The sequence below is a fragment of the Drosophila simulans genome, chromosome 3L (assembly GCF_016746395.2).
Source record: "Drosophila simulans strain w501 chromosome 3L, Prin_Dsim_3.1, whole genome shotgun sequence".
Classification (NCBI taxonomy): Eukaryota; Metazoa; Arthropoda; class Insecta; order Diptera; family Drosophilidae; genus Drosophila; species Drosophila simulans.
Genome location: NC_052522.2, coordinates 20,116 through 44,918, shown reverse-complemented (window position 1 = coordinate 44,918; position 24,803 = coordinate 20,116). Strand labels below are relative to the sequence as shown.

The window sequence follows — 24,803 nt, the reverse complement described above, 5'->3', positions numbered from 1 at the left end:
TCATACTAACCCCCCTCCCCCACGATTTTACTTTGTTATACGCGTTACCCGTAGAGTAAAAGAAAAGTATTAAAAAGGTAGAAGGATGCGTTCCAGACTATATAAAGTATATGTATATTCTTGATCAGGATCATTAACCGAGTCGATCTAGCAATGTCCGTCTGTCCGTTTATCCGTATGGACGTCGAGATCTCAGGAACTAAAAAAATTGAAGGTTGAAATTGAGCATACAGATTCTAGAGACAAAGACGCAGCGCAAGTTTGTTCACCCATAATCTTCTAAATTTCCATTGATTTGCAAGAAAAACCTTTTGCTCGACTATAGCATTCTCTCTTGTTTAAGAATGTTTTCGACCCAAGGTAACGCTCACGAACCACCCAAAGCCCACAATTTGAAAAATGTTTTTTTAATTTTAGTATTCGTCTTGCCAATTTCTATCGAAACGCCGAAAACCCGTTTATACCGCTCACTTTAATCCAACAAACCGCACAAAACTGTAATGCCCGCATTTATAAAAAATTGTTTGAATTATACTTGTTTTATTAATTGTCTTGCTAATTTCTATTTATATGCCCATAACATTTTGGATACTCTACACTTTTGAAAAATGTCTTTATTTTCTCTTTATTATCATTCTGATGGTAGAGGAAATAGCGTTATCTCTTGTATAAAATTCATAAATTATATTTCTACTTTTCGGGCGTTTACTTTAGTAGGGTTTTTGGGAAAAGTGGTTAAATACTTATTAGAGACATTTATGGGCATAAATTACTCCTCAAGGTATACATTTTTGAAAATGGTAAATTAAAAGTTATTGTAGTGCATTTGCTTTACACACGTACCTTTTATGTGAAATATTTCAGGTATGTCTGGGTTTGGATCATTGGTAGGGAGTGAGTTTATAAGGATGTGGAGGAACTGTTTGTTGGAGGGACCGAAGTGAACGGATGTTCCGCTATGTGGAAGAGTTTTTAATGTTCTATAAGAGCGTTTTGTGTTAAATATTTAAAAGTTTATTTTCTTTTTTTCTTAAAAAATGCTCTAAATCTTTGCCTCTGTAATGGAAATCGGTTTCATTTCTGATAGTGCGAGTCAAATTAACTTTAATGTGTCTGCGAATGTTAATCAATTATTCCCAATATCGATATTGCCATTGCAGCTAAATGAAATGTCACCCTTCATAAATGAGATGGTTTTACGGGTAAGATCATGCAGCCGCAACCAATTAGCCATTTAATGGATTGTCTAATATCGTTTAAATGTAATATATCCATTTAGTATATAATTTTCATATTGGTTCTGTTGCCAGGAAATAAATATGATGGGTAGTGGAAGATATAGTAGTTATATACTACAATCTATGCGGTCTAAAGGATGGGGTGGTTTCAAAACCGGGCGCGGTCAATATGGGCTTTTTCACTTTTAAATGCTCTAAATCTTTGCCTCTGTAATGGAAATCGGTTTCATTTCTGATAGTGCGAGTCAAATTAACTTTAATGTGTCTGCGAATGTTAATCAATTATTCCCAATATCGATATTGCCATTGCAGCTAAATGAAATGTCACCCTTCATAAATGAGATGGTTTTACGGGTAAGATCATACAGCCGCAACCAATTAGCCATTTAATGGATTGTCTAATATCGTTTAAATGTAATATATCCATTTAGTATATAATTTTCATATTGGTTCTGTTGCCAGGAAATAAATATGATGGGTAGTGGAAGATATAGTAGTTATATACTACAATCTATGCGGTCTAAAGGATGGGGTGGTTTCAAAACCGGGCGCGGTCAATATGGGCTTTTTCACTTTTAAATGCTCTAAATCTTTGCCTCTGTAATGGAAATCGGTTTCATTTCTGATAGTGCGAGTCAAATTAACTTTAATGTGTCTGCGAATGTTAATCAATTATTCCCAATATCGATATTGCCATTGCAGCTAAATGAAATGTCACCCTTCATAAATGAGATGGTTTTACGGGTAAGATCATACAGCCGCAACCAATTAGCCATTTAATGGATTGTCTAATATCGTTTAAATGTAATATATCCATTTAGTATATAATTTTCATATTGGTTCTGTTGCCAGGAAATAAATATGATGGGTAGTGGAAGATATAGTAGTTATATACTACAATCTATGCGGTCTAAAGGATGGGGTGGTTTCAAAACCGGGCGCGGTCAATATGGGCTTTTTCACTTTTAATTACGTATCTAAACAAAACAAAGCACTCGCACACATGCAGAAGAAAAACGCGCCAAACATGTCCTACCTCTCGTGATTTTCCAGTGCGCACGTCAGGATGGCGATGGTGTTGCCGATGCAGTTTGGCGCCTGTTTGTGCCATGTTATTTCCAGCTTCCATTACTACGAGCATTTTTACTACATTTTATCGATCCATCTGCTTTCCTTGTCTGTCTCTATATTTTTAGACCTCTCTTAGTGTGTACTCCGAGTCCTGCTGCTGTACGCCCAGCCAAAAAAGAGCAGGACCAAAACCCGAAGCCGAATCGGCATGAAAATGAATTGGGGACTGTGTGCTCCGACTCGGGTGGGGTTTTCTGTGGATAGAGAGGGGGAAAGTTTGCGAAGCCTCTTCAAAAGAGCACCACCAACTTTCCACTTGATTCCTTGCTTTTGACAGCCCCCTGTCAGGATGGAGCTCTCGTGGCTCTGGCAAGCTCTCTCTCTGTGTCTGTTTCGCGGCCATTGACCTCTGATGTTAACTAAAATCGGCCCGCATTTATAATATAGAGGGATCGGGGAGGAACACCAGCCTTGGCGATGCGGATAGGGTACGGTGAATTGGGGACTTGGAATAAGTCTGGGACTGGGGACACTTGATCACGGTCCAGGAATTTGCAACTCGAGAATGGGGAAGGATAAAAGTGGATTAGTGCGCAATTGTCGGAGGCATAAACTCAAGAAAACTGCTAAAATTGTTTAGAATATGAATATGTTATGTGCTCTTGAACTATTATTTTTTTCACATGGCTTAAGTATGTATATTCCATATTTTGTTGTAATATCGTAGATTGTTGGGACTTGTTATCATATTTAACAATTGTATAAATTCCAGACGGGTTTTTTTTTTTACAGAAATAATATTTCTTTTCTGTATCTTTATTATTGTAATTCTGTTTAAGGGGTAGAAGTATACTATTTTGATCGAATTCAAATTTTGCAAATATATTTTACACACATTTTACCAAATTTTACATTTAAAATACATGGTTTTTCTATATGCTTATAAGTGATTTTAAAAACATTGCTTAGATATTGTCGATACACTTAATTGCTTCCAGTTACACTAACGGTACAGTGGGCACAATAAGAAAAGTTAACCAAAACTCGAGAGCGGAACTGAGTTTTCACAAGTATCTTCGCCACTGCAACAGTATATATTAACAGTAGTACTTAAAATTCATAGTTATCTACTTACTTATCTATACGCCGCAAAAAGTTTTGGATTTGCTGATTCTTTCCAATCAGCGCATAGAGGGCCGCAAACCCGTGGAAGGCCATGCAGAAGCTTACAGCGTAGTTAAGGTGCGATCTGTTTTCCCAGTAGTAGTTAAAAGCAAAGGAGCATATGCAAACGACCCATACGACTGCCGTGTAGCCAACGTACTTCCAAAATGATCTGAAGCGGTTCTTCTCGATGGACTCGAAGCTCTTCTCCGTCTCGATATCCGGCTGATCACGGATGTAGATCTGGCTTAGGACATAGAAAAAACCGCTAATGGCGCAAGCCACGAAAACAGGAGCGTACAAATATATCATAATGGACCAATTGCGTGCTAGCGAGGTGGAATGCCAATTAATGCTTAAAAAAATACATGGGTTGGCAGTACTTACGATCAAACCAGCATGTATCGCCTCCGAAGATTAGCCTAGAGCCGTAATAACTGAAACCCACAAAGAAAGACCAGCCCACGGCTACCAGTACGATGGGAGTAAATATTAGCCAAAACATCAGTTTTGTGAAGACAACTCCATAAAAGCTCAAGTAAAGCTTAAAAGCAATAAAGCTCAGAATGTAAAAGGAAAGCACCAAGTTCATCAATGCCAAACTTGCTAAAAAGAAAGAAGGGAATGTTTAAATATCGCAGGATACTCAAAGTTACCACTTACGTAGAATACGACAAGCCGCATTTGAGAGATTTGCTGGGTTGTGGAGCGTGAGATATGCCAGGAGGGCATATCCCAAGATCATACAGATGGTGTACGCCTTTATGGCCACACCGTAGAAACTGTTGCGCATTTCCGAACACATAAGGTAGACCATTAGCACGATAAACATTGATAGAATAGCTATCAAGAGGCCTGGAAAGTGAATACGCTGTGTAAATTAAATTCTGACTATCAACTATGATGATAATGAATCGCTGCAAGTTGCTGGAAAAATGTTCGTTCTTGCTACTTACATATAGCGTATGTCCACTCCCGCACACCCAAGACGAAATATAGTTTTTTTGGTGCACAGGCCAATGGCTGCCACTCCCAGGTGGAGTTCCCGTGGAGCAGCGGAGTGAAGCAGTAATGCTTAGAAAATATGTGACCTCGGTGGCTGATGGTTCCGTTCTGAAAAGGTGGTGTTAAGCCATTAATGTGATGAAAGGTATATAAGTTATTGCCCTGCAATTTATTCTCTAACATCTTGTGGTTCTACATATCTCTGGGTAAACACAAGTGCCCAAAACGCTGACCAGAGGTCTGCATAGTCTCCGCTGCCATCAACGCCAACGAACGGTTAAGCGCGACATCAACACGTCGCCGCTGCGCCGCTGCCGACGCCCGCTGCGCCGCTGCCGACGACTTCACTTGATTGCTAGGGACTTAGGGAAACATTTTGTACGCTAGTTTTAGTTTCAAATGATAAATTGTAATAAACGGTCGCTTGCGATCTTCAAAATCAAATAAACTAACTGTAATTATTAACTGGCGCCCGAACAGGGACCAGCGAATAAACGCGAACGAAAGACAAAATTCTAAGTCGCGGAGCAAAATCAAAATTTTGCTAAAAATTATTCGTTGGTTAAATTGTGCCGAAGAAACTCCCGCGAGTTATTAACAAACAAAATTCACGGTCGGCTATAATAAAATTGTTTGAAAAAAACAGATTTTCCGGAAGAGGAAAATACTCATCGGCATAGCATTGCCCATTGGTGGATCACATTTTCTGTCAGGCCAGCCCGCAGAAAACCTTCTTTGGAGTGCTGACGTGGATTCCCCAGTAGCCCAGGCAAAAAGGACAACATTCACCCAGCCAGGAGGAGTGACCGCAACAATTCTATGATAATTAAATGCAAAACGAAGAACAGCAACTTCATCGAAAGGGAGAAGGAAAAGTAGAAGTAGAACGCCGAGAACTAACGGAACTACAGAAGAGCAACACGGATAACAGTTAACAGTGCAACCCAAAACGTAACGGCAGAGGTAAAGACGACGAACGGCAGAGAACGGCTGCGTGAACCAAAGCGCAGACAACAAGGAAAAAAAATAACAACAACAGCACAGCCGTACTAGCAGCAGCAGCCCGCCAAAAAGAACAGGAATAAGAACACGTTGACGACGAAGAAGCTGAAGCTGAGACAACCGAAGAGGAGGCAGAGAGACTACAAGAACCTGGAAAGTACACTGGAAAAAACATCAGCAATTTAATAAAACATAAGTATACCAAAAAAAATTAAATATATTATTATTATTATATTATTATTATTATACTATTATTATAATATTATTATTATTATTATATTATTATTATTATATTATTAGTATTATATTATTATTATTATATTATTATTATTATATTATTATTATTATATTATTATTATTATTATATTGTTATTATATTATTATTATTATTGATATTATTATTAATACTATATTTTCAACCCAGTTCCTAGAGATCTTCTGAAAGGAAAATTTTCCTATTTACTGTTCCTTTCTGGTACACTGTTCTCAAAGCAAAATAACCGCGGTGAGCTAAAATTTTATTGCATGCAAAAATAAAAATAAATAAAAATAAAAAAACAAAAACAAAAGATAAATAAGCAAACACATACACACGCATTCCATATTTTCTGCCCACAACTTTTGTTAAGTTCAAATTGGTTTAGGCTTGTTTGTGCAGGTGTTGTCCGAATCAAAAACCAGTATGGCAAACCCTAATAACATATTAAGACCATCAACTTTTAGTTCAAATGAAAGACCGGTGCCCTTAGAAAGACACGACCCGCCTGAACAGCATCGCGTTGACATGAGTGTCGAACAGTTGACAGCATTAATTGGCCAAACGGTGGCCCAAGTTTTACCTGGACTGATAAAACAGATGAACAACAATACTCTTGACTTTACTGACGTGAGCGACCAGGTCGTCGAGCCCGAATACAGAAATAATTTAGCGGACTTTGACAGGGTGCCTGATATCGTAAAATCGATCAGGGAATTCTCTGGAAATCCAGCAGAATTTGGGTCTTGGAAAAAGAGCGTTGATAGAATCATGGAGACTTATACCCCATTTGTGGGTACTCCAAAATATTATGGTATACTTCATACCATAAGAAATAAAATTGTTGGAAGTGCTGATGTTGCACTCGAGTCCTACAGCATTCCGCTGGACTGGAAGGCCATGTCGAGATGTCTCACTCTGCATTACGCAGATAAACGGGACATAACTACCTTGGAATACCAAATGTCAACTTTGGTTCAAGGCCACCAGCAGTCGGTGGAAGACTTCCACCAGGACGTCTACAAAAATCTGTCGCTTATTCTAAATAAAGTCGGCTGCATGCAAATGAGCCGAGAATCCGAGCACTTTGTTACAAAAATGTACAGAGAAAAAGCTCTGGATACTTTTATCAGAGGCCTTCGAGGAGATTTACCTCGCCTTTTGGCAATAAAGGAGCCAGCTGATCTCCCCTCAGCTTTACATTATTGCCTTAAACTTGAAAATCAAACTTTCAGGTCAAACCATGCGGCAAATAGGGGTCAACAGTCGAGTTTCAGAGGAAACGAAAAACCCATACCGGCACCCCGCAATTTTCAGCCGTCGAATGCCTTTGGCCATCGACAGCCTCCACCGGTCCCTCCACGACATCCCATGAGGAGACCTCCACAATATTTAGGCCAGCCATTCCCGGCGCCAAGGCAACATGTGTCTAACTTCGGTAATGCACCATTCATTCCACCCCGACAAAACAATCAACAGCAATGGCAACAATATAATGCCCCACCCCGTCCCTTTGCGACCAAACCACAACCAAGACCAGAACCAATGGACGTGGACGGCAGTGTACAGACGCGAAACATTAATTATATGAATAGACCACACTCGGACATAAACAAACGACAAAAGAACTACAACATTCAAACAGTGAACATGAGACAGCCAAGTATGGAAGTAACTGGGTCCAGTTCAAGCATGCGAGGCTATCAACGGTCGTTGCAAGATTATGAAACCCAGAACAATATTAACAGCACATTAAATGAATACTGTGATGGGCAAATAGACAATTTGGACAGCGAACAACGAGACCACGTGTTGCATTTTTTAGAGTAGAAGACTCCTCACTACCATACTTCGAATGTAGAGTGGGGAGTGGAAAGGTTTTAAGGGTGTTGATTGACACAGGCTCTAATAAAAATTACATCCAGCCCAATTTGGTGACGAACGCGATACCAAATAACAAGCCTTACATAGCTGATACTCCAGGCGGTGATGTAAAAATATCTCATTACAAAAGAGCAAGCCTTTTCGATTTCGAAATAAAATTTTTTTTATTACCAACGCTGAAGACTTTTGACGCCATACTTGGCAAAGACACAATGAAGGGAATGGGAGCGCAAATTGATTTGAAGAACCTAACTATGACACTGGAAAACGGGAAAATAGTTGTTCTCAAAGAAAAACAGTTCGAGGCTGTTAGCACAATTAGTCCAAGAATAAAACACTTAGAGGTAGAACAGAGAATGAAATTAAATAAAATAATTGATTCGTATCCAGGTCTCTTCGCAGACCCCAATCAAAAACTAACCTACACAACAAGTGTAAGGGCAGCAATCCGAACTATATCGGATACGCCAATATACTCAAAATTCTATCAGTACCCAATGTCTCTTAAAGACGAGGTACACAAACAAATTTCCGAACTTTTACACGATGGAATCATTCGACCCTCAAGGTCACCTTACAATTCACCAGTGTGGATTGTACCAAAAAAACTCGACTCCTCTGGCAAGAAAAAATACAGGGTGGTAATTGACTATCGGAAACTTAACATGGTAACGGTAGCGGACAGATACCCTATCCCTGACATTAATGAAGTGTTGGCCCAATTGGGAGACAACAAGATTTTCTCAGTGCTAGATCTGAAAAGTGGGTTTCATCAGATTCTTTTAAATGAATCTGATATCGAAAAGACCGCCTTCTCCATCAATAATGGAAAATATGAGTTTACACGACTCCCATTCGGTCTGAAAAATGCACCGTCAATTTTCCAGCGCGCACTGGACGATATTCTTCACGAACATATCGGTAAGATATGTTTCATTTATATTGACGACATCATCATCTTTAGTAAAGATGATGAAACACATTACCAGAACCTTGACACTATTTTCAGAACTCTTCAGCAAGCCAACATGAAATGTCAGTTGGATAAATGCGAGTTCATGAAGAGAAAAGTGGAGTTCCTAGGCTTCGTCGTGTCCGACAAGGGCATTGAAACCAGCCCAACCAAGGTACAGGCAATCTCAGACTTTCCAATTCCAAGGACACTCAAAGAACTGAGATCATTCTTGGGATTATCAGGATATTACAGGAGATTTATTCCTAACTACGCTAAGTTAGCAAAACCACTTAGCTCGCTTTTGAGAGGGGAGGATGGTCGAATTTCCAAGACATTATCGTCAAAAAAATCCGTCTCCCTTAATCGCGAAGCAATAGAAGCCTTCAAGAAATTGAAGAGCAGCTTGGTTTCTCCAGACGTAATACTCCACTACCCGGACTTTAAGAAAGAATTTCACCTAACAACGGATGCTTCCAATTTCGCAGTAGGCGCCGTTCTTTCACAAGAGAACAGACCCATCTCATTTTTATCGAGAACACTCTCGAAGGCGGAAGAAAATTATGCCACGAATGAGAAGGAAATGTTAGCCATTATCTGGGCTCTAAAAAAGCTAAAAATTTACCTTTACGGTAAAGCAAAGGTGAAAATCTTTACTGACCATCAGCCTTTGACCCATTCTCTCAGTAGTTGGAATGGAAATGCGAGGATTAAGAGATGGAAAGCATACCTTGAGGAATATGACTACGAAATTTTCTACAAGCCAGGCAGAGAAAATACTGTAGCCGACGCTCTGTCCAGAGGACCGACAGTCGAACAGATTAACACAGTAGCCTCAACAATGCACAGCTCTGACAGTTCGAGCCATGGGCTGATACCTAGCGTTGAAGCCCCGATAAATGCATTCAAGAACCAAATTTTCTTCAGGGAGTCCGAGTCAGAGAACTACTCATTTAGCGTTCCATTCCCGACATTTCAAAGGCATTTAGTAGATCGCAAATTGTTCACACCCGATAGTCTTTTGTCAGATTTGAAAGAATATCTGAACCCATCCGTGATTAATGGAATTTTCACATCCGAGGATGTAATGGGGAAAATACAAATTCTCTACCCCATCCATTTTCAGGGTTTCAAGATTAGATTCTGTCAAACCAAAGTCAAAGACCTTGTTAACGAAGCCGAACAAGAGGAAGAAATACTTAGGACACATAACAGAGCACACAGAAATGCTGTGGAAAATAAAGCTCAGTTGTCCGAAAGAGTATACTTTCCTAAAATGAGGAAAAAAGTTTCGGCTATCGTGAATCAGTGTTTGGTGTGTAAGACTGCTAAATATGACAGACATCCCACGCATCCAGAAATAAGACAAACTCCCTTGCCAGAATACCCCGGACAAATTATTCATATTGACATCTACTCGACAGAACGACATCTGGTGCTCACGGCGATTGATAAATTTTCCAAACTGGCCATGGGAAGAGTTATCAAATCCAAAGCTGTAGAAGACATTAGGAAAGCCCTAAGAGATATCGTGTTTTATTATGGAGTGCCTAAATTAATAGTAATGGACAATGAAAAGTCCCTCAACTCAGCCTCTATCAAATTCATGTTGACAGACCAGCTGGGTATTGAACTCTACAAAGCACCTCCGTATAAGAGTACAGTAAATGGACAGATAGAAAGATTTCACTCCACACTCTCTGAAATAATGAGATGTTTGAAAGGAGATGGAACACATAGGGGCTTCGAGGAACTTCTCGATAGAGCCATCTATGAATATAACTACACTGTCCATTCTGTCACAAAAAAACGACCTCTAGAGGTGTTCTTCGGCAGGATAGCTACCGTAGCTCCAGAGAAATATGAACAAGCTAGACTGGACAATATAGACCGACTTAGGCAAAAACAGGAAACTGACATAGAATACCACAACCGGACAAGAAAGCCCATAAAGACCTATATCAAAGGGCAAGAAATTTTCGTTAGGGTTAATACAAGATTAGGTTCTAAGTTATCAAGTAGATTTAGGAAGGAACTAGTTAAGGAAGACCGTAGTACCACAATATTAACAGAATCAGGGAAATTAGTACATAAAAGTAACATAAGATCATAATTGCTTTCAGAATAATTAATGTGGCCACATCGATAGACAAGTAGAACATAGAAACATTAAACATACTGATTAACGTAACCACGAGAACACAGAATTAAATTTGAAACGATTCGACTTTGACAGATGAGTTGGCCATAGGTTTGCAGAATTAGATTGGGCTCGTGAAAAAAGAGATTGCGTTGTGAATGCGTTTCTGCGGAGCGAGTTTAAATTGAATGAGATCAGTAGCCTACTTGAAAACAATATACCGATTTCTGCCTTGACGGTCAAATAAATGTTAAAACTTTCACACGTTCTCGCTTTAAACAACGGAACTATAATTTGAATGCCATTAAAATCTTATTTCTTATACTTTAAAACATGATCAGTAAAGGAAACTAATAATAATAAATAAATAATAATTTAATTTGAATAATAATAAAATTTACCAATTACAGACGAAATGTACGGAATCAATGCCTTCTGCAAAGGTTCCAATGGTCTAAAAATATGTAGATATAAATTCATTAGTAATTTAGTACAAACCAGAATTTTTAATAGAAGCAATCAAGTTGTCAATGCAGAACACATCCGAGTTGCACAAACCTCGAACGCACGCAACAACAAACACCTGGCATTCAAACCATTAAGGCGGTGCCCAAACCACCACGAATCACCCCACCAACGATGCGACTCAACAACATTCTGTCCTTATGATGACCGCTCGAGGACAAGCGTCAATTAAGAGGGGAGGAGTTATTGCCCTGCAATTTATTCTCTAACATCTTGTGGTTCTACATATCTCTGGGTAAACACAAGTGCCCAAAACGCTGACCAGAGGTCTGCATAGTCTCCGCTGCCATCAACGCCAACGAACGGTTAAGCGCGACATCAACACGTCGCCGCTGCGCCGCTGCCGACGCCCGCTGCGCCGCTGCCGACGACTTCACTTGATTGCTAGGGACTTAGGGAAACATTTTGTACGCTAGTTTTAGTTTCAAATGATAAATTGTAATAAACGGTCGCTTGCGATCTTCAAAATCAAATAAACTAACTGTAATTATTAACTTATATCAGAACCCACCTCATGAAGTGTCCAGTGAACGTACTCCGATCCCTTGGTTACGGCTTTCATGTGCTCACACGGTGTTTCCACGTGGATGCTAAAGCGGGGTTGCAGTTTCACCAGCCGCAGACTGCCGTTGCCCAACTCCACCTCCATGTGGCTATGGGAGGGAAGACTGGACACCCTGGCCGCAGGGACTAAGCACTGCCTCCTCCCCAGGTCGTAGATTTCTCCCCATAAACAGCAAATCCGTACACAGGGTTTGGTCTTACAGACACAGGCTCTGAGATGCCTGTTTGCCGGAATGCGGATGCCATTCTTGATGACAAAGTCGTACACGGCTACGAAGTGACGGGGAATCACCGTCCAGTTGTGCACAAATGGGCCATCCAAGCCGTAGCTCTCCGTTATGTTTGCCGTATCGATAAAGGCACACGGATAATGTGTCTCTTCGTGGAATCCCCACGAGCAGTGCAAGCCAGAAAGAATGAGGAGGACTCCAAAAATGTAGAACTGCGCCATTTGAGAGACTTTCTCAACTGACGATATTTGTATTTTGCTCCGAAAACCGCTTTGTTTACGCTTGAGCGTTCAATTTATGCTTGTTTACCTTCAGACAATTTCCAAACGAAAATCAAATCGTATCGAAATGTAGGGTGTACGAAATTTAACGAAATAGACTATATAGGCACCGGAATAGTAAAGTACTGATGACGTCACAGGGTGCATGAAGTGCGAGCCGTTAATTGAGTGATCGGATAATTATCTGCTCATAGCATGGTCCAAACTTGGACTGTGAACGAAATTCAAATCCCAACGAACTTAATCGAAGGTAGTGTATCGTGCTTTTCTGTGGCTCGGCACGATGCACACCCACTTTTCGAGAAACGTGCGGATATTGTTTACAAGAACAAAAGTGGAAGTTCGATTATTTCGAACACAGCTTTTATTTAAATGAATAGTTTTTACCATTAATGCACTATATTTTCTGTTCAAATAAAATACCTAAACATTTTGGACTTTCCGAATCGAATTTACTAATTATGTAGGTTGTATATTTGGTAAAAACATAATTTTAGACTGGACATTTACAGTCCACGTAATTTAATTTAAAAGAAAGAAAAACAGAGAAGCAGTTACCGATGATGACTAATCCATTTTCATTTAAAATTATAATATAAAGCGCCCTGCCTGCATGACTTGACCTTGTATTATTTTGCTTTAGTCGGGCCAAGTCAAAAGTTTTCAGTTGGACACTTTTTGACTTCAAATGTCTCTTTAATGGTTCCCGAGATGCAGTATTTGTACACAACTCAGATATGGTAACTTTGTGTTATACGCACTCGTTGCGTAAAGGGTTGTACTATGAAATGTATGTGAATGAATAGTATGTAACAGGTAGAAGGAAGCGTTTCCAAACTTATAAAGTATATATATTTCTGATCAGGACCAAGTTTCGAGTCGATCAGGCCGTGTTCGTCCGTCTGTCCGTATGTACGTCTCGATCTTACGAACGTGTCTTATTATATTTAATAAGTCATGTAAACTTCTCTCGGCTTGCCAAAAAAATATTTGGTCTCGCGCACTCTAACTGCCACAAACCACTGTTATGCCTATGCCCACACTTTTGACTAATATTTTAATTTATTTTTTATTTTATTATTTTGTTTCCCATTTCTACCAATATTCCCAAAAATATTGAAATTTCTCGTTTACACATTTTCTGGGATATCGATAGATAGTGGGGAATAAAATGAAAAAATTTAAAAATTGTTGGAAAGTGTGGGCGTAACCGGTTCGGCGGCTTTACGGCGTTAGAGTGGGTGTGGCAAACATTTTTTTTTGGCAAATCTATAGAAATTTACACGACTAATAAAATTATAATAAGGTTCTGCTACAGACTTGCATTTTTGGGTTTGTGGCGCAGGCGGGCTATTAACCTTCGATATGCTAGTAATTTTCCCGCCAGCTTGTTATCGAAATGTCGCGCGTTTTTGGGCGAGGTTAATCGGTTTTTGATTTGCTAGTATTTTTTCCGCCATCTGGTTATCGGCTTTTGGTATAAATACTAGAGTTTAGCCTGCGATATATGGCGCCTTTTCAGCCATCTGGTTATCGGCTTTTGGTATAAATATTAGAGTTTAGCGTGCGATATATCGCGCCTTTTTGTGGGAGGTTCATCGGTTATTTGAATTGCTATTATTTATACTCCAGCTGGTTATCGGGTTTCGGTGTAAATACTCGCGTTAGTCGGTATCGTTGATAATTCTGAAAGCTGGTCTCTGCACTCCTAGGAGGTATCGATAGTCGCTCTCGATTGTTCGGGCACTATATAAGCGCGGCCGCTACAACTGATAGATCACTCACTTTGGTAAACTGCGCGTGGACTGAAAGGCGCTGGTGCTCCATGCGCTACTGGGTCAGCTTGGCGTCCTCGTACTCCTCCTCCCCCTCCTTTCCTTTTTTCCCTTTCCTCTCTCTTTCTTCCTTCTTCTTTGCTTTTTCCCCTTTCCCCTTTCCTCTTTCCACGCCCGCCGCCATCCTTCCCGGTGGTGTGGGTGGGTTCCTCTGGGTTTCCACTGGCGGGGACTGTGGCCAGTGTTGGGGCTGGGGCACCACCTCCTCCTGGCCATGCCGAGGGGTGGGTAGCCGCCGGGGGTCCTCCTTCTCGGAGGTGTGGGCGGGTCCACCATCGCCGCTCGCTGGTCCATGCGCTACTGGGTCAGCTTGGCGTCCTCGTACTCCTCCTCCCCCTCCTTTCCTCTCTCTTTCTTCCTTCTTCTTTGCTTTTTCCCCTTTCCCCTTTCCTCTTTCCACGCCCGCCGCCATCCTTCCCGGTGGTGTGGGTGGGTTCCTCTGGGTTTCCACTGGCGGGGACTGTGGCCAGTGTTGGGGCTGGGGCACCACCTCCTCCTGGCCATGCCGAGGGGTGGGTAGCCGCCGGGGGTCCTCCTTCTCGGAGGTGTGGGCGGGTCCACCATCGCCGCTCGCTGGTCCATGCGCTACTGGGTCAGCTTGGCGTCCTCGTACTCCTCCTCCCCCTCCTTTCCTCTCTCTTTCTTCCTTCTTCTTTGCTTTTTCCCCTTTCCCCTTTCCTCTTTCCACGCCCGCCGCCATCCTTCCCGGTGGTGTGGGTGGGTTCCTCTGGGTTTCCACTGGCGGGGACTGTGGACAGTGTTGGGGCTGGGGCACCACCTCCTCCTGGCCATGCCGAGGGGTGGGTAGCCGCCGGGGGTCCTCCTTCTCGGAGGTGTGGGCGGGTCCACCATCGCCGCTCGCTGGTCCATGCGCTACTGGGTCAGCTTGGCGTCCTCGTACTCCTCCTCCCCCTCCTTTCCTCTCTCTTTCTTCCTTCTTCTTTGCTTTTTCCCCTTTCCCCTTTCCTCTTTCCACGCCCGCCGCCATCCTTCCCGGTGGTGTGGGTGGGTTCCTCTGGGTTTCCACTGGCGGGGACTGTGGCCAGTGTTGGGGCTGGGGCACCACCTCCTCCTGGCCATGCCGAGGGGTGGGTAGCCGCCGGGGGTCCTCCTTCTCGGAGGTGTGGGCGGGTCCACCATCGCCGCTCGCTGGTCCATGCGCTACTGGGTCAGCTTGGCGTCCTCGTACTCCTCCTCCCCCTCCTTTCCTCTCTCTTTCTTCCTTCTTCTTTGCTTTTTCCCCTTTCCCCTTTCCTCTTTCCACGCCCGCCGCCATCCTTCCCGGTGGTGTGGGTGGGTTCCTCTGGGTTTCCACTGGCGGGGACTGTGGCCAGTGTTGGGGCTGGGGCACCACCTCCTCCTGGCCATGCCGAGGGGTGGGTAGCCGCCGGGGGTCCTCCTTCTCGGAGGTGTGGGCGGGTCCACCATCGCCGCTCGCTGGTCCATGCGCTACTGGGTCAGCTTGGCGTCCTCGTACTCCTCCTCCCCCTCCTTTCCTCTCTCTTTCTTCCTTCTTCTTTGCTTTTTCCCCTTTCCCCTTTCCTCTTTCCACGCCCGCCGCCATCCTTCCCGGTGGTGTGGGTGGGTTCCTCTGGGTTTCCACTGGCGGGGACTGTGGCCAGTGTTGGGGCTGGGGCACCACCTCCTCCTGGCCATGCCGAGGGGTGGGTAGCCGCCGGGGGTCCTCCTTCTCGGAGGTGTGGGCGGGTCCACCATCGCCGCTCGCTGGTCCATGCGCTACTGGGTCAGCTTGGCGTCCTCGTACTCCTCCTCCCCTCCTTTCCTCTCTCTTTCTTCCTTCTTCTTTGCTTTTTCCCCTTTCCCCTTTCCTCTTTCCACGCCCGCCGCCATCCTTCCCGGTGGTGTGGGTGGGTTCCTCTGGGTTTCCACTGGCGGGGACTGTGGCCAGTGTTGGGGCTGGGGCACCACCTCCTCCTGGCCATGCCGAGGGGTGGGTAGCCGCCGGGGGTCCTCCTTCTCGGAGGTGTGGGCGGGTCCACCATCGCCGCTCGCTGGTCCATGCGCTACTGGGTCAGCTTGGCGTCCTCGTACTCCTCCTCCCCCTCCTTTCCTCTCTCTTTCTTCCTTCTTCTTTGCTTTTTCCCCTTTCCCCTTTCCTCTTTCCACGCCCGCCGCCATCCTTCCCGGTGGTGTGGGTGGGTTCCTCTGGGTTTCCACTGGCGGGGACTGTGGCCAGTGTTGGGGCTGGGGCACCACCTCCTCCTGGCCATGCCGAGGGGTGGGTAGCCGCCGGGGGTCCTCCTTCTCGGAGGTGTGGGCGGGTCCACCATCGCCGCTCGCTGGTCCATGCGCTACTGGGTCAGCTTGGCGTCCTCGTACTCCTCCTCCCCCTCCTTTCCTCTCTCTTTCTTCCTTCTTCTTTGCTTTTTCCCCTTTCCCCTTTCCTCTTTCCACGCCCGCCGCCATCCTTCCCGGTGGTGTGGGTGGGTTCCTCTGGGTTTCCACTGGCGGGGACTGTGGCCAGTGTTGGGGCTGGGGCACCACCTCCTCCTGGCCATGCCGAGGGGTGGGTAGCCGCCGGGGGTCCTCCTTCTCGGAGGTGTGGGCGGGTCCACCATCGCCGCTCGCTGGTCCATGCGCTACTGGGTCAGCTTGGCGTCCTCGTACTCCTCCTCCCCCTCCTTTCCTCTCTCTTTCTTCCTTCTTCTTTGCTTTTTCCCCTTTCCCCTTTCCTCTTTCCACGCCCGCCGCCATCCTTCCCGGTGGTGTGGGTGGGTTCCTCTGGGTTTCCACTGGCGGGGACTGTGGCCAGTGTTGGGGCTGGGGCACCACCTCCTCCTGGCCATGCCGAGGGGTGGGTAGCCGCCGGGGGTCCTCCTTCTCGGAGGTGTGGGCGGGTCCACCATCGCCGCTCGCTGGTCCATGCGCTACTGGGTCAGCTTGGCGTCCTCGTACTCCTCCTCCCCCTCCTTTCCTCTCTCTTTCTTCCTTCTTCTTTGCTTTTTCCCCTTTCCCCTTTCCTCTTTCCACGCCCGCCGCCATCCTTCCCGGTGGTGTGGGTGGGTTCCTCTGGGTTTCCACTGGCGGGGACTGTGGCCAGTGTTGGGGCTGGGGCACCACCTCCTCCTGGCCATGCCGAGGGGTGGGTAGCCGCCGGGGGTCCTCCTTCTCGGAGGTGTGGGCGGGTCCACCATCGCCGCTCGCTGGTCCATGCGCTACTGGGTCAGCTTGGCGTCCTCGTACTCCTCCTCCCCCTCCTTTCCTCTCTCTTTCTTCCTTCTTCTTTGCTTTTTCCCCTTTCCCCTTTCCTCTTTCCACGCCCGCCGCCATCCTTCCCGGTGGTGTGGGTGGGTTCCTCTGGGTTTCCACTGGCGGGGACTGTGGCCAGTGTTGGGGCTGGGGCACCACCTCCTCCTGGCCATGCCGAGGGGTGGGTAGCCGCCGGGGGTCCTCCTTCTCGGAGGTGTGGGCGGGTCCACCATCGCCGCTCGCTGGTCCATGCGCTACTGGGTCAGCTTGGCGTCCTCGTACTCCTCCTCCCCCTCCTTTCCTCTCTCTTTCTTCCTTCTTCTTTGCTTTTTCCCCTTTCCCCTTTCCTCTTTCCACGCCCGCCGCCATCCTTCCCGGTGGTGTGGGTGGGTTCCTCTGGGTTTCCACTGGCGGGGACTGTGGCCAGTGTTGGGGCTGGGGCACCACCTCCTCCTGGCCATGCCGAGGGGTGGGTAGCCGCCGGGGGTCCTCCTTCTCGGAGGTGTGGGCGGGTCCACCATCGCCGCTCGCTGGTCCATGCGCTACTGGGTCAGCTTGGCGTCCTCGTACTCCTCCTCCCCCTCCTTTCCTCTCTCTTTCTTCCTTCTTCTTTGCTTTTTCCCCTTTCCCCTTTCCTCTTTCCACGCCCGCCGCCATCCTTCCCGGTGGTGTGGGTGGGTTCCTCTGGGTTTCCACTGGCGGGGACTGTGGCCAGTGTTGGGGCTGGGGCACCACCTCCTCCTGGCCATGCCGAGGGGTGGGTAGCCGCCGGGGGTCCTCCTTCTCGGAGGTGTGGGCGGGTCCACCATCGCCGCTCGCTGGTCCATGCGCTACTGGGTCAGCTTGGCGTCCTCGTACTCCTCCTCCCCCTCCTTTCCTCTCTCTTTCTTCCTTCTTCTTTGCTTTTTCCCCTTTCCCCTTTCCTCTTTCCACGCCCGCCGCCATCCTTCCCGGTGGTGTGGGTGGGTTCCTCTGGGTTTCCACTGGCGGGGACTGTGGCCAGTGTTGGGGCTGGGGCACCACCTCCTCCTGGCCATGCCGAGGGGTGGGTAGCCGCCGGGGGTCCTCCTTCTCGGAGGTGTGGGCGGGTCCACCATCGCCGCTCGCTGGTCCATGCGCTACTGGGTCAGCTTGGCGTCCTCGTACTCCTCCTCCCCCTCCTTTCCTCTCTCTTTCTTCCTTCTTCTTTGCTTTTTCCCCTTTCCCCTTTCCTCTTTCCACGCCCGCCGCCATCCTTCCCGGTGGTGTGGGTGGGTTCCTCTGGGTTTCCACTGGCGGGGACTGTGGCCAGTGTTGGGGCTGGGGCACCACCTCCTCCTGGCCATGCCGAGGGGTGGGTAGCCGCCGGGGGTCCTCCTTCTCGGAGGTGTGGGCGGGTCCACCATCGCCGCTCGCTGGTCCATGCGCTACTGGGTCAGCTTGGCGTCCTCGTACTCCTCCTCCCCCTCCTTTCCTCTCTCTTTCTTCCTTCTTCTTTGCTTTTTCCCCTTTCCCCTTTCCTCTTTCCACGCCCGCCGCCATCCTTCCCGGTGGTGTGGGTGGGTTCCTCTGGGTTTCCACTGGCGGGGACTGTGGCCAGTGTTGGGGCTGGGGCACCACCTCCTCCTGGCCATGCCGAGGGGTGGGTAGCCGCCGGGGGTCCTCCTTCTCGGAGGTGTGGGCGGGTCCACCATCGCCGCTCGCTGGTCCATGCGCTACTGGGTCAGCTTGGCGTCCTCGTACTCCTCCTCCCCCTCCTTTCCTCTCTCTTTCTTCCTTCTTCTTTGCTTTTTCCCCTTTCCCCTTTCCTCTTTCCACGCCCGCCGCCATCCTTCCCGGTGGTGTGGGTGGGTTCCTCTGGGTTTCCACTGGCGGGGACTGTGGCCAGTGTTGGGGCTGGGGCACCACCTCCTCCTGGCCATGCCGAGGGGTGGGTAGCCGCCGGGGGTCCTCCTTCTCGGAGGTGTGGGCGGGTCCACCATCGCCGCTCGCTGGTCCATGCGCTACTGGGTCAGCTTGGCGTCCTCGTACTCCTCCTCCCCCTCCTTTCCTCTCTCTTTCTTCCTTCTTCTTTGCTTTTTCCCCTTTCCCCTTTCCTCTTTCCACGCCCGCCGCCATCCTTCCCGGTGGTGTGGGTGGGTTCCTCTGGGTTTCCACTGGCGGGGACTGTGGCCAGTGTTGGGGCTGGGGCACCACCTCCTCCTGGCCATGCCGAGGGGTGGGTAGCCGCCGGGGGTCCTCCTTCTCGGAGGTGTGGGCGGGTCCACCATCGCCGCTCGCTGGTCCATGCGCTACTGGGTCAGCTTGGCGTCCTCGTACTCCTCCTCCCCCTCCTTTCCTCTCTCTTTCTTCCTTCTTCTTTGCTTTTTCCCCTTTCCCCTTTCCTCTTTCCACGCCCGCCGCCATCCTTCCCGGTGGTGTGGGTGGGTTCCTCTGGGTTTCCACTGGCGGGGACTGTGGCCAGTGTTGGGGCTGGGGCACCACCTCCTCCTGGCCATGCCGAGGGGTGGGTAGCCGCCGGGGGTCCTCCTTCTCGGAGGTGTGGGCGGGTCCACCATCGCCGCTCGCTGGTCCATGCGCTACTGGGTCAGCTTGGCGTCCTCGTACTCCTCCTCCCCCTCCTTTCCTCTCTCTTTCTTCCTTCTTCTTTGCTTTTTCCCCTTTCCCCTTTCCTCTTTCCACGCCCGCCGCCATCCTTCCCGGTGGTGTGGGTGGGTTCCTCTGGGTTTCCACTGGCGGGGACTGTGGCCAGTGTTGGGGCTGGGGCACCACCTCCTCCTGGCCATGCCGAGGGGTGGGTAGCCGCCGGGGGTCCTCCTTCTCGGAGGTGTGGGCGGGTCCACCATCGCCGCTCGCTGGTCCATGCGCTACTGGGTCAGCTTGGCGTCCTCGTACTCCTCCTCCCCCTCCTTTCCTCTCTCTTTCTTCCTTCTTCTTTGCTTTTTCCCCTTTCCCCTTTCCTCTTTCCACGCCCGCCGCCATCCTTCCCGGTGGTGTGGGTGGGTTCCTCTGGGTTTCCACTGGCGGGGACTGTGGCCAGTGTTGGGGCTGGGGCACCACCTCCTCCTGGCCATGCCGAGGGGTGGGTAGCCGCCGGGGGTCCTCCTTCTCGGAGGTGTGGGCGGGTCCACCATCGCCGCTCGCTGGTCCATGCGCTACTGGGTCAGCTTGGCGTCCTCGTACTCCTCCTCCCCCTCCTTTCCTCTCTCTTTCTTCCTTCTTCTTTGCTTTTTCCCCTTTCCCCTTTCCTCTTTCCACGCCCGCCGCCATCCTTCCCGGTGGTGTGGGTGGGTTCCTCTGGGTTTCCACTGGCGGGGACTGTGGCCAGTGTTGGGGCTGGGGCACCACCTCCTCCTGGCCATGCCGAGGGGTGGGTAGCCGCCGGGGGTCCTCCTTCTCGGAGGTGTGGGCGGGTCCACCATCGCCGCTCGCTGGTCCATGCGCTACTGGGTCAGCTTGGCGTCCTCGTACTCCTCCTCCCCCTCCTTTCCTCTCTCTTTCTTCCTTCTTCTTTGCTTTTTCCCCTTTCCCCTTTCCTCTTTCCACGCCCGCCGCCATCCTTCCCGGTGGTGTGGGTGGGTTCCTCTGGGTTTCCACTGGCGGGGACTGTGGCCAGTGTTGGGGCTGGGGCACCACCTCCTCCTGGCCATGCCGAGGGGTGGGTAGCCGCCGGGGGTCCTCCTTCTCGGAGGTGTGGGCGGGTCCACCATCGCCGCTCGCTGGTCCATGCGCTACTGGGTCAGCTTGGCGTCCTCGTACTCCTCCTCCCCCTCCTTTCCTCTCTCTTTCTTCCTTCTTCTTTGCTTTTTCCCCTTTCCCCTTTCCTCTTTCCACGCCCGCCGCCATCCTTCCCGGTGGTGTGGGTGGGTTCCTCTGGGTTTCCACTGGCGGGGACTGTGGCCAGTGTTGGGGCTGGGGCACCACCTCCTCCTGGCCATGCCGAGGGGTGGGTAGCCGCCGGGGGTCCTCCTTCTCGGAGGTGTGGGCGGGTCCACCATCGCCGCTCGCTGGTCCATGCGCTACTGGGTCAGCTTGGCGTCCTCGTACTCCTCCTCCCCCTCCTTTCCTCTCTCTTTCTTCCTTCTTCTTTGCTTTTTCCCCTTTCCCCTTTCCTCTTTCCACGCCCGCCGCCATCCTTCCCGGTGGTGTGGGTGGGTTCCTCTGGGTTTCCACTGGCGGGGACTGTGGCCAGTGTTGGGGCTGGGGCACCACCTCCTCCTGGCCATGCCGAGGGGTGGGTAGCCGCCGGGGGTCCTCCTTCTCGGAGGTGTGGGCGGGTCCACCATCGCCGCTCGCTGGTCCATGCGCTACTGGGTCAGCTTGGCGTCCTCGTACTCCTCCTCCCCCTCCTTTCCTCTCTCTTTCTTCCTTCTTCTTTGCTTTTTCCCCTTTCCCCTTTCCTCTTTCCACGCCCGCCGCCATCCTTCCCGGTGGTGTGGGTGGGTTCCTCTGGGTTTCCACTGGCGGGGACTGTGGCCAGTGTTGGGGCTGGGGCACCACCTCCTCCTGGCCATGCCGAGGGGTGGGTAGCCGCCGGGGGTCCTCCTTCTCGGAGGTGTGGGCGGGTCCACCATCGCCGCTCGCTGGTCCATGCGCTACTGGGTCAGCTTGGCGTCCTCGTACTCCTCCTCCCCCTCCTTTCCTCTCTCTTTCTTCCTTCTTCTTTGCTTTTTCCCCTTTCCCCTTTCCTCTTTCCACGCCCGCCGCCATCCTTCCCGGTGGTGTGGGTGGGTTCCTCTGGGTTTCCACTGGCGGGGACTGTGGCCAGTGTTGGGGCTGGGGCACCACCTCCTCCTGGCCATGCCGAGGGGTGGGTAGCCGCCGGGGGTCCTCCTTCTCGGAGGTGTGGGCGGGTCCACCATCGCCGCTCGCTGGTCCATGCGCTACTGGGTCAGCTTGGCGTCCTCGTACTCCTCCTCCCCCTCCTTTCCTCTCTCTTTCTTCCTTCTTCTTTGCTTTTTCCCCTTTCCCCTTTCCTCTTTCCACGCCCGCCGCCATCCTTCCCGGTGGTGTGGGTGGGTTCCTCTGGGTTTCCACTGGCGGGGACTGTGGCCAGTGTTGGGGCTGGGGCACCACCTCCTCCTGGCCATGCCGAGGGGTGGGTAGCCGCCGGGGGTCCTCCTTCTCGGAGGTGTGGGCGGGTCCACCATCGCCGCTCGCTGGTCCATGCGCTACTGGGTCAGCTTGGCGTCCTCGTACTCCTCCTCCCCCTCCTTTCCTCTCTCTTTCTTCCTTCTTCTTTGCTTTTTCCCCTTTCCCCTTTCCTCTTTCCACGCCCGCCGCCATCCTTCCCGGTGGTGTGGGTGGGTTCCTCTGGGTTTCCACTGGCGGGGACTGTGGCCAGTGTTGGGGCTGGGGCACCACCTCCTCCTGGCCATGCCGAGGGGTGGGTAGCCGCCGGGGGTCCTCCTTCTCGGAGGTGTGGGCGGGTCCACCATCGCCGCTCGCTGGTCCATGCGCTACTGGGTCAGCTTGGCGTCCTCGTACTCCTCCTCCCCCTCCTTTCCTCTCTCTTTCTTCCTTCTTCTTTGCTTTTTCCCCTTTCCCCTTTCCTCTTTCCACGCCCGCCGCCATCCTTCCCGGTGGTGTGGGTGGGTTCCTCTGGGTTTCCACTGGCGGGGACTGTGGCCAGTGTTGGGGCTGGGGCACCACCTCCTCCTGGCCATGCCGAGGGGTGGGTAGCCGCCGGGGGTCCTCCTTCTCGGAGGTGTGGGCGGGTCCACCATCGCCGCTCGCTGGTCCATGCGCTACTGGGTCAGCTTGGCGTCCTCGTACTCCTCCTCCCCCTCCTTTCCTCTCTCTTTCTTCCTTCTTCTTTGCTTTTTCCCCTTTCCCCTTTCCTCTTTCCACGCCCGCCGCCATCCTTCCCGGTGGTGTGGGTGGGTTCCTCTGGGTTTCCACTGGCGGGGACTGTGGCCAGTGTTGGGGCTGGGGCACCACCTCCTCCTGGCCATGCCGAGGGGTGGGTAGCCGCCGGGGGTCCTCCTTCTCGGAGGTGTGGGCGGGTCCACCATCGCCGCTCGCTGGTCCATGCGCTACTGGGTCAGCTTGGCGTCCTCGTACTCCTCCTCCCCCTCCTTTCCTCTCTCTTTCTTCCTTCTTCTTTGCTTTTTCCCCTTTCCCCTTTCCTCTTTCCACGCCCGCCGCCATCCTTCCCGGTGGTGTGGGTGGGTTCCTCTGGGTTTCCACTGGCGGGGACTGTGGCCAGTGTTGGGGCTGGGGCACCACCTCCTCCTGGCCATGCCGAGGGGTGGGTAGCCGCCGGGGGTCCTCCTTCTCGGAGGTGTGGGCGGGTCCACCATCGCCGCTCGCTGGTCCATGCGCTACTGGGTCAGCTTGGCGTCCTCGTACTCCTCCTCCCCCTCCTTTCCTCTCTCTTTCTTCCTTCTTCTTTGCTTTTTCCCCTTTCCCCTTTCCTCTTTCCACGCCCGCCGCCATCCTTCCCGGTGGTGTGGGTGGGTTCCTCTGGGTTTCCACTGGCGGGGACTGTGGCCAGTGTTGGGGCTGGGGCACCACCTCCTCCTGGCCATGCCGAGGGGTGGGTAGCCGCCGGGGGTCCTCCTTCTCGGAGGTGTGGGCGGGTCCACCATCGCCGCTCGCTGGTCCATGCGCTACTGGGTCAGCTTGGCGTCCTCGTACTCCTCCTCCCCCTCCTTTCCTCTCTCTTTCTTCCTTCTTCTTTGCTTTTTCCCCTTTCCCCTTTCCTCTTTCCACGCCCGCCGCCATCCTTCCCGGTGGTGTGGGTGGGTTCCTCTGGGTTTCCACTGGCGGGGACTGTGGCCAGTGTTGGGGCTGGGGCACCACCTCCTCCTGGCCATGCCGAGGGGTGGGTAGCCGCCGGGGGTCCTCCTTCTCGGAGGTGTGGGCGGGTCCACCATCGCCGCTCGCTGGTCCATGCGCTACTGGGTCAGCTTGGCGTCCTCGTACTCCTCCTCCCCCTCCTTTCCTCTCTCTTTCTTCCTTCTTCTTTGCTTTTTCCCCTTTCCCCTTTCCTCTTTCCACGCCCGCCGCCATCCTTCCCGGTGGTGTGGGTGGGTTCCTCTGGGTTTCCACTGGCGGGGACTGTGGCCAGTGTTGGGGCTGGGGCACCACCTCCTCCTGGCCATGCCGAGGGGTGGGTAGCCGCCGGGGGTCCTCCTTCTCGGAGGTGTGGGCGGGTCCACCATCGCCGCTCGCTGGTCCATGCGCTACTGGGTCAGCTTGGCGTCCTCGTACTCCTCCTCCCCCTCCTTTCCTCTCTCTTTCTTCCTTCTTCTTTGCTTTTTCCCCTTTCCCCTTTCCTCTTTCCACGCCCGCCGCCATCCTTCCCGGTGGTGTGGGTGGGTTCCTCTGGGTTTCCACTGGCGGGGACTGTGGCCAGTGTTGGGGCTGGGGCACCACCTCCTCCTGGCCATGCCGAGGGGTGGGTAGCCGCCGGGGGTCCTCCTTCTCGGAGGTGTGGGCGGGTCCACCATCGCCGCTCGCTGG

General features: G+C 50.4%; 1 protein-coding gene across 1 annotated transcript; it reads right to left on the bottom strand.

Annotated features, from left to right (window-relative positions):
• Window positions 1-2,071: 2,071 nt before the first annotated feature.
• On the bottom strand, window positions 2,072-13,696 carry LOC6739180 (probable G-protein coupled receptor Mth-like 8). The gene is made up of 6 exons (XM_016170550.3): window positions 11,749-13,696; window positions 4,430-4,586; window positions 4,137-4,328; window positions 3,861-4,079; window positions 3,445-3,802; window positions 2,072-3,391 (listed from the first exon to the last, which is right to left on the bottom strand). The coding sequence occupies exons 1-6, from the start codon at window positions 12,250-12,252 to the stop codon at window positions 3,343-3,345; spliced, it is 1,479 nt and encodes a 492-aa protein (XP_016029611.1). The 5' UTR covers window positions 12,253-13,696; the 3' UTR covers window positions 2,072-3,342.
• Window positions 13,697-24,803: the final 11,107 nt, after the last annotated feature.

What these genes read in the sequence shown, in the direction of transcription:
- LOC6739180 (XM_016170550.3), bottom strand. Translation starts at nt 12,252, where the DNA reads ATGGCGCAGTTCTACATTTTTGGAGTCCTCCTCATTCTTTCTGGCTTG. An exon ending in CGATACATGCTGGTTTGATC is followed by an intron (nt 3,803 to 3,860) that starts GTAAGTACTGCC and finishes CCACCTCGCTAG; the next exon opens with CACGCAATTGGTCCATTATG. An exon ending in TTTTTGCGGCGTATAGATAA is followed by an intron (nt 3,392 to 3,444) that starts GTAAGTAGATAA and finishes ATACTGTTGCAG; the next exon opens with TGGCGAAGATACTTGTGAAA.